General features: G+C 41.0%; 1 protein-coding gene across 1 annotated transcript in view; it reads right to left on the bottom strand.

The window, feature by feature from the left end:
* lrrc75bb (leucine rich repeat containing 75Bb) overlaps window positions 1-1,524 on the bottom strand; it is a 47,566-nt gene extending 46,042 nt beyond the window's left edge. Inside the window, exon 1 of the mRNA XM_076283193.1 lies at window positions 986-1,524. Within this exon, the coding sequence (XP_076139308.1) occupies window positions 986-1,279 (294 nt within the window). The 5' untranslated portion in view covers window positions 1,280-1,524. The remainder of the gene's footprint in view (window positions 1-985) is intronic.
* Between the last annotated feature and the right edge of the window lie 8,476 nt (window positions 1,525-10,000).

The following is a 10,000-nucleotide window of genomic DNA, read 5'->3' as shown; positions in this document are numbered from 1 at the left end:
ATGTTTAGATATTTTTGCTTGTATATTAATTGTTCTTACAGCTACAGTACGTAATATATCTTTGAGTTTGTGTTCGTCGATTTATGTTAACTACTGCTGCAACCCCGCAATTTCCCCTTGGGAATGAATACAATATCTACCTATGGCTAGTTTTGTTTACGTTTGATGATCTTTTATAAATGTCTTATTCACATAATTGTATTGTTTTAATTGTTTTCTTCAAACTAGTATGGCTTTATGTTGTACTGCTTTGCACATCTAATTTTATTTTATTTTATTTTGAAAATGTATTCATTTTATGACTGTCTGTCTGTTTGCTTTTGCTGCCTTTGTACAGCACTTGTAAATTGGTTTCACAGACAGTCTACAGACGACAGACAACAGACAACAGACAACCCGTCCTGTCTGTAACCCTGAGGGCAAGCACCTGGCAGATCTGCAGGGAGGCAGAGCATCCTGAGAGGTAGGATGTTATTGGCTCTGAGCAGGAAAGAGTCTTCCGAACGTCTGGCCTTTTCTCTCCCAACGCAGGCTGGATCTGTCAGCTGTCAGCTATATGCTGGAGGCTTTATGCCAATCCAATTAGGAGCTTTAGGCTGGGAGACTGGCTTAGGGCCACCGCCTCATGCACCCAACCAAGCCATCAGCACAAATCCATACTCACGAGACAAGGCTCTTACTCTGCTATGAAAGTGAAGCCAGAAGCATAATTAATGGCTATCTATCCCATACACTGTGCCATCCAATGACTAGACTAATTAGCAAATGTAGACCTACAGTATGTTATCATTCTTGTCTGAAAATGTGTGCAAAGGATAGCCTATGCTTTAAGCTAATATTCATATATTAAACAACCTGTAGCCATGGCAGAATAAACTTCATGACAATAGTAAAGTAGCCTACAAATAATGCCACACACAGTAGCCTACTCCTCTAATTGAAGAGATGACTCATGACAACCTATCACTGTGGTGTTTTCAATTACCTTTCTCAATAATTTCAGTACATCCGCTGCCTGGTCCACTTTCTGTTCCCGCAGTAGTCTTTGTATCTCCCGGACCCAGGCCACTCTCCTCACGTAAGGGCTGCTGTTGCTATTTCTGCGCAGCATCCCCGGAAGCTTCTCCGACTTCAGCATAAGCGATGTGAACAGAAAGTCCCCGCCACCACGACTGTCACTCCGCTCGGCGTCCCCAGAGCTGTAGTTGCGCTGGCGACCCTTCCTAAAAAAACTAGCTTGACTGTCCAGACTTCTCTGCCTGGTCAACTTGGACCCCATGTTTTTTTTTTTTTTTTAATCTTCTTTAAAAGCCCGCTACAGTAGCCTATTGTATGGTTGTAGTAGTAGCCGTGTGGTGCTGATGCAAACTGTCACTAAGTCTCGAAGCTATACGTCCATATTCAAAGTGAAGTTCGTACCTGTGAGATAGGCTACTTTACTTGGATAGGATATCTGTAGTCTTATTACATGTCCACATTTGCACGTCATGTCGTTAAAAAAATATGTTACTCTTTATCGACTAGTTTGCTGTTTCTTTCTCCGTGTTGTGCGCATGCTGCTGTTGTTGTCCTGCGATGTGGTGCCAGTGTTTCTCAGCAAGCTCGCCCGCACGACTCTACTTCACTAGCTATCCAATCAGGTTGCGGTGCATTGTGGCATGTCGGTTTAGTTTTTAATTCAATTTCAAGCAAGTCAGAACCTCATTTTATCATGGGCTACAAATAACTGCAAATAGCCTAAGACAGTCATCCATTTAAACATTTAATCAGATCCATAAAAGTTCAAATTTTATTATCCACATGTCAGTGACATGCTCATTTTCACAGCACCTAACACATGGAATTGATAATAACCAATTTATGAAATGTTTAATTTTGTAATAGGTTATAAAAGCTGACAAAACATAGCCTATACGTAGCCTAACATGGCTACAATAGAACTGCTGCTGGATCTATCTTCTTTGAAGTCTGGCATCAAAACAGACTGGAGTGAAAAGCGAAACGTCTTGCCATAGCGAATGTTTATTACGGGAATCCTCCCTTTCCTCCCTCGCATCCACAGAAGGGTTGGTCCAGAGTCGGGTAGGCTAGCCTACGGCACTGTGCCTCCCAGCTCCCCGCTGAAAAAGTGGTTGAGCGTAGCGGGAAAGCCGTGTTACACATGTCAGTGTGTGGACGTAGCAACCTACATTGCATCAGCGCTATCAGCTGTGACTCATGCTGTTCAAAGAACAGAGAAGACGACGGACGAAATGTACTCACATGTATCCGAAGAATAAACACGCAAGCGACTAGGCAGACTACAAATGTCACATGTCATGGAAAAGGTTAAGATGTTTATAATTCAACAGTGTATGGTGTAGAATTAGAATATGAATATCCTGTAGCATAACTGTCCAGTGTCAGAAAGATCAGGACTGAATTTTAGGAAAAGAGCTAAGGGGTTCTGGATACAATCATCTCATCTCTTCCTAGACTCTCTGATCATTTGTGGGTAATAATTATTAATAAAAACATATAATAATAATAATCATAATAATCATAATAATAATCATAATAATCATAATAATAATTGTAGTCTATATATTTATTTGCCACTTCTGAACAAGTGGCAAATAAAACAAGGACTGAACACCCAATCATAACACCAAAGAAATGTTGTTGATTGGCCACTTCTGATACTAGATTATTCTGATTATACACAATGGGACAGCAGACCACATCAATAAATAACTACGTTTGACTTTAATTTTAGTCATAAAAACAAATGTATTCAGAGAACTCACTTATTGGTGCCATTTGTGTTACACAATATGAGATCAAATACACCATGACAGTTCTGAATTAAAGACCAGGCATTCCAGATCAAATACACCATGACAGTTCTGAATTAAAGACCAGGCATTCCAGAACAAAGTGTAGGAATGTGCCATCAGTTATCATAACTCCAATAAATATGAATCACAATTGCTACTGTATTGCAGTAATCAGACTTGCAATAAATCTGTAACGGGTAAATCAATGTCCCAAAACCTGCTAAAACAGGTGTGTGTGTGTGTGTGTGTGTGTGTGGTGCTATGTGTGTTCGGAACCCTTTTCATATACAATAACAAAATAATATGTTTTCTGTAACTTCCATGTTAAAAGGCATTATGCCATGTTCTATTAGATGTACATGCACACTGTTTATCATACACATGGCAATGATTCCTATCTGTTTTTTTTTTTGATGTTCTGTTCTATTCCGCTGGTGTGTCTGTGGGAGAGGGTTGGGCGGGAATGGGAGTTTTTTTCAGTTGTCTGCTGGTAAAACTGTAGAGGACACTGACCTCGGGTGATGTAATTCGTGCTTCTAGTACTTTCTATATATAAAAAAATGCTGGCATACTGGATACTTGCAAGTCAAGATTTGTGAACAAACATTTTGATCTACACTACTATGTGTGGTTAAACTTTGACCAACACACACACACACACACCCAAGCACACACACACACACACACAGAGAGAGAGAGAGAGAGAGATGTACTCTCTCTCTCTCTCTCTTTCTCTCTCTCTCTCTCTCATCCCTTTAGTTATGCAATATAATTATGAGCACTGGGTTTATATGCCCCAGACAGGTACTCGACTTCTAATCAAGATGGAGACACGAGCAGATAACAGACATTTTAGTCTTTGGAGTGTACCGGTGTGTACCTGTGTGTGTGTGTGTGTGCCTGTGTGTGTATGTGCTTAGAGTATGTGTGTGTGTGTGTGTGTGTATGTGCGTACGTGTGTGTATGTGCTTACAGTATGTGTGTGTGTATTTGTAAAAGCTCCTGTCCCGTAAATGTGTGTGTTTATTTGTAAAAGCTCATGTCCCGTAAATGCATGTGTGTGTGTGTGTGTGTGTGTGTGTGTGTGTGTGTGTGTGTGTGTGTGTGTGTGTTCATGTCATGCAATGTCAGGGATATACTGTCTGTTGAATACGTATGTGTGTGTGTGGGGGTGTTTTTTGAATTAAGAATATGTGTGTACGTGCATGTGTGTGTGTGTATCATGGGCTCCTGTCACCTTTGGAGATTTTCTGCATTGGGAGTGCAGTACTTCAGACCCTTAACTCCCCTCCACCCTATGCCACCTCTCTGCCCCGTCTGTGTGTGTGTGTGTGTGTGTGTGTGTGTGTGTGTGTGTGTGTGTGTGTGTGTGTGTGTGTTGCCTCTGTGCTCCATGACAAGCACAAGAGGGCTGGAGCCAGCGAGCTCTCATGATAGGGTGAGAGGTTGAAGTTTAATATTCCTGTAGAAGTTATACAGTGACAGCCTGACAGCCCAGGTGCCGATAAGTTGTTAAACAGTCCGACCGTGACCAGACACAGAGGTGTAATAAGGACAGAGACTAACCACTGGTCAGATACATCAAGAAAGAGACTAACCGCTGGTCAGATACATCAAGAAAGAGACTAACCGCTGGTCAGATACATCAAGAAAGAGACTAACCGCTGGTCAGATATATCAAGGTAGGCTTTGGAAGTGTCTTTCTCTGCCTCTGTCTTTCTCACAAATCATTTTTACTTCATCTGGGCTTGCTGATGTGGGTGTCAGAAAGATAGATAAAAGATATTTAGAGATGGCAAAGCTGCCTATTGGTACCTGGGAAACTGTTAGGATGGATAGAGTAAATCCCTGGACATCGCTGGATAAGGCTGTGTACGGGGCCAGGCCTGTGCTGTATACTATACGGGGCCAGACCTGTGCTGTATATGGGCCAGACCTGTGCTGTATATGGGCCAGACCTGTGCTGTATACGGGCCAGACCTGTGCTGTGGATCAGGGCTAAGGTCAGGAGAGGATGAGGTTCTAAACTGCTGGTGAAGTGTTCTGTTCTGCTGTGGAGAACCCTATCATCGTTCCCTGAAAGTGAGGAGCAGAATATGTGGACCTGGTGTGTATGTGGATCTGGTGAGTGTGTGGGTCCAGTGTGTGTGTTGCTGGTAAAAAATATGGCATATCAAAGTGAGACACGAGATCCAGTCACGGAGAAGTACAATCAAGATGCAGAGTTTAATTTGGCTGTATACATGAGAGAGGCACACACGAAGCAATGCACTCCAGAATATGTGTCTCTGACTTGACACAGAATTATCCAGGGTTTAAGCACACAACAGCAAAGGATAGATACAGTAACAGTGGCAGAGTCAGGAGACATCCCTAATCAATGACACCAATGGCATTTGACGCAAAACAAACAAGAAGAAGTCATATCAACTCAGGCGCCTTACATTATTCATGGAAGAAGTGAAGAGTTTGGTTCCAAAATGCTATATATCCATTTTTAAAAAACATTAAAAAGTCATGCTATTTAATTGTGTATTCCAGGAAATATCAATCAAATTGCAGTTTTGTTGTTTTGATTGAGTAAAGACAAATTAATTAACAATACCCAAACAACATCTACTGACATTACTTGGAAAACAAAATGTAAAAAAAAAAATGAATGTTTTATGGAAATTCACTAAAATGGTGAATATAGTGTTTTGGAACCAACTCTTTAAGTATCAGTCAGTGCATGTACATGTGCAGAACAATCTGATTAAAGCACTGATTTCATACAATTGGATTTTAATCAGATTACACAATGTACATGATGTTGTTTAATTAGTGTAAAAAGTATAATCAGACTGAAATCAGATAGTTTGAGTCAGTATCAGTATCGGATTTATTACACAGCCCAGTTCTCACTGAAATGTGTGCAAGGAGAGAGGGGTCATTACAGCTTCCTGGCCACAGGGTACAGCATGTTCAGCTTTGCTACAAGTGGCCCTGATAGGTTGTGCTTGTGCTTGTGTGAAAATGGGAGTCTATGTTCTTCTCTCCTGACTATGTGGTGTTCAGATCTTTCTCTCTGTCGAGAGTACAGAGTTGATACAGGCATGATAACAGCATAAACACACCTATCTTGATATTCATGCAGTGGCGGAATGTGACGAACAGTGTTGGGGCCGTTACTCCAAAAAATTTATAAGTTACAAGTTACTAGTTATTTCTTTAAATTGGGATTACTTTACTTATTACACCTTTTGGAAAGTAACTTTTTACTCGTCACTCTACTTTTGAGTTGGTCTCTTTAACACTTTGAATGCCGCGCTGTTTTCGGAAGCTTTGGCTCAGAGTGCCAGCAATCTAGAACATTGTTGATGATTTTTGTAGAGCCACAGCATATGTTGTAGCTATGGACACATACTATGGCTCGTTTGAAAGGTCAGACTTTAAGCTCTCAGTGGGTATAAACCGTTCATTTCTACATGCCTCTGTTCCTGAGAAATCCCAAGCGAAACAATGGCTAGTTTTCATCAAAATCCCTGTTTTTTTTCTAGAAATGGAGATATAGCGTCTTTTATTATTTCACACACACACACACACACACACACACACACACACACACACACACACAAACACACAGACACACACACACACACACACACACACACACATATGAGCAATGTCTCACCAGTGAAGTTGGGTTGCTACCAAAGATTCTAGAGCTCTATGAATCCCGCTCTAAATCTTTGAACCAATCATATCCTTCCAACAGCAGCAAAGGGCACCTTTACTTTGAGTAGCAGCACCTGCAGCACCAGCACCAGCAGCATTTTAAAGATTTTAAAGAAGTCTTCTTTGCTTCTTTGTAAACTGGGCCACAGATGGTACAATTGCATTAGCCTAAAGCTAACTAGTACATTAACCTAAAACTAATTTAATTGAAATGCCACAGCCCATACTGTTTTTTTATTAGAATATAGGCATTTAAGAGATTAAATCATTATGTAAGTACTTTTACTTTTAATACTCAAAGTACATTTAAAAGCAGGCATGTGTTACTTTTACCTATAAGTAGGGTTGTCATTGTGGTACTTCTACTTTTACTAGAGTAAATACTTCTCTGGTTATTTGTATTTTTATTTAAGTACTGAGTTCCAGGACTTCCCCCACCACTGGCTGTACTCTATGTGCTATATCTTACAATAACCCTAGAAAAGCAACCTTCTTGAAGGTGTCCATGTTCTGATGTCTGGGTACAATTACAGTAACTTGTGCTCAAGACAGGTATACCGAGTGACACAAAGGAATTTACTGTTCTTGGCCTTCAGCAGGGATAGTCCCTGTGGAGTACCAGATAACACTGTTTCTTACAGGCTGAACAGGTTGGGATTGTCATGTGCGAGATCTTTGTTCTCGGCTCAGGATATCAGCTCTGTGTGCTTCCCCCCACTCGCTTGATCTCTGTCAAGTTTTAACATGAGTTTTTTTTTTTCTCCCTCCCTGCGTTTGTTTTACTTTCAGCTGAAGTTCCTTATCTCACCGTTTCACTTAATTAGATGAACCAAGCGAGATCAGACAGTGCCCACCGCTCTCTGCACCTTTTCTTCTGTCACCAGCACAGATAACGCACCGACTGCAGGGCCACGTGGGACTGACTCAGAGCCAGAGACAGCTTTTATTGCTGGCGGAGTTCAGAAGTTGTTTGGAAACGTGCCTAAAGAAGTCACGATGTAAAAAAGAAAAAAAAAAAGATTTCCATACTCAGTACACGGCGACCCAATCATGTCATCTTGTTCATTTGACTGAGTGAAATCCCGCCCGCATGCAGTATTAAGTTTATTACTGTAAGGCAAAATCCACTCTGAGAATGATTACATCCAGCTAAATGGACAATGACATTATTTGCCAGGGTGGCCAAAAGACAAGTCACACGACAGCTTTCCAACTTGAACTGTTGGCATGGACTGATTATATCAGGGACCCAAGCCCAGATCACAGTGCTGCTAATTGCACCTCCAGCGTCCTTTGATCATGTGACTTGGTCCTTCACCAGGGTCAGAGACACTCTATTTCTCTGCTATTTCAAGTTTGTGCAATTGTATTGTGTATTAGTGTACGATGTTGCCATGTTTGGCCTCTAATTGATCCTTGTTATGTGGGCAGCAGTCTGTTCATGGTTTAACTACAATCTGAAACATGTGCCATAGGTGTATAGCCCAACTAGCCCCATGTTTATGTGCTGGGCCTGGATTAATGGGGGTAGAGTGTTATCTTAGGGCTTCACAGGGATTGGCAGGTGGCAAATGCATAGGAATGGGTTTTTAGGGGATAAAACCAAACACCTAAGAGTGCATGGCTTGGGTTTTCTCTTCTCTCCTCTGCCCTGCTCGTCTATTCCTATCACTGTGTGGGAATCCTTGGGTCCAGAGGTGCTTCGGTCCAGAGGTGCTTGGGGCCAGAGTTGCTTGGGTCCATAGGGTCCAAGGATGCTTGGATCCAGGGGGTCCCGTTTTTATGTTTACGTATGTATTATGATTGTTTTATTTTTCTATTTATTTAGTTTATTTCTTTCAGGGACCATGCGCAAAATACATTAATCATATAAAGAGAATAGATGCTTATTACCAGATTTAGCTAATTTCCATCTGTAGGTAGAAACAATGGGATAAACATAAACGCACACACACACACACACACACACACACACACACACACACACACACACACACATACAGTATTAAACTGTTCCTTGATCTACCATACATACGTACATATAACTCTTGGTATGCCATTGGTATGCCATGCCCTTACTTACTTATTATGCCCTTACGTATTTTCTACAATATTCTAATGCATCTTACTGTCCCATAAAGTTCTGACACGCGTCAACCTTCCCATCAAATGTTTTCCGACATTTTGACGGTCCTTACAAGTATGTCAGCTTCAAGCAACAAGATGACTTGACTGGGTGATGTTGAGAGTGTTTATCTTTAGATGACTTGACTGGGTGAAGTTGAGAGTGCTAATCTTGTATTATTTTTCTGCAGTGCATTAGTCCCAGTGTAGCTTGGGAGCAGGGTTGGGTCAGATTACTTTGAAATGTAATCCATTACTGACTACAAATTACATGGCAATTTTTGTAATCAGTAACGTAATCAGTTGGATTACCAAAAACATGTAACGTAATCTGATTACTTTAGGATTACTTCAATAAATATGCCCAAAAGACACCACCACAGAATTGATGAAAGAATTCTCATTCTATTTTTCTCCACTCTTCTCCAAACATGCACAACTCAGCTTAACCTTTATAAGGGCACAGCTGGACAAAGAATTAAGCTTTCGCTGGATTTTTATGACCCAGGGACATGGCCTGAGATTGGCATAAAAAAGGGAAGCATTAAACCCAAATGACACCATGTCCATTTCAATTGTGGGGGTGAGAAAATTATTATTTTGGGGGGACCTGGTGACTTTCTCAAAGTAAACGGTAACACTAAACCAAGAGGCTACATTAAGATTAGGAGGAAAAGATCAGGCAGTGTGCTGAGAGACCTGCCCCAATAGTATGCAATTTAGTAAGTAAGTATATCTTTTGATCCCGTGAGGGACATTTGAACATTAAACCACACAATGATCCAAAACATACAGCCAAACAAGGCAAGAAATGGTTAACAGAGAACAATATCAATATTTTAGAGTGGACCTCAATCCGTCGAAAAAAGTGAGCACAAGGCCAAAGTGATGGCAAATAATCGTTCCTGCCTCAAACCCCAGATTGCTGCTAAAAAGGTGCAGTCTACAATCATTGTGGAGACATGAAGAGGCTTGGTGGGTATTATATGAACCATTTTGAGAGCTGTGGTGGTAAATAAAGATGTTTCCAGTGATTGTTTAAAAAGGGCATGAATAATTTTGAACGCAATTTGAATTTTGAATGCAATTTTTCATAAAAATGTTAAAAAAGATAAAAACACTTTTTTTTGATTCCATGTTTTTACTAGCCTGGGTTTTCCCATGCTGCCTTACGCGCGCAATTTTATTCACGCTGCTAGGCAGCCTGGATTCTATAGACTTCGTTTTCACCTCAACAAAGGAACCAATCACAAAACGGAGGGAGGGCAGCAAGACGATGACGACACGCCGAAGCCGTTATGAGCTGTGTACAGACGCATTTGATAGACATTCGTAGCGCCCAA

The sequence above is a fragment of the Alosa pseudoharengus genome, unplaced genomic scaffold (genome assembly GCF_046254945.1).
Source record: "Alosa pseudoharengus isolate Yale_2024_CS ecotype anadromous, Long Island Sound unplaced genomic scaffold, YU_APseudo_1.1 YU_APseudo_1.1_scf_14, whole genome shotgun sequence".
NCBI classification, from domain to species: domain Eukaryota; kingdom Metazoa; phylum Chordata; class Actinopteri; order Clupeiformes; family Clupeidae; genus Alosa; species Alosa pseudoharengus.
The sequence above is the reverse complement of the archived record's forward strand: the minus strand, read 5'-3'. Positions and strand labels throughout refer to the sequence as shown.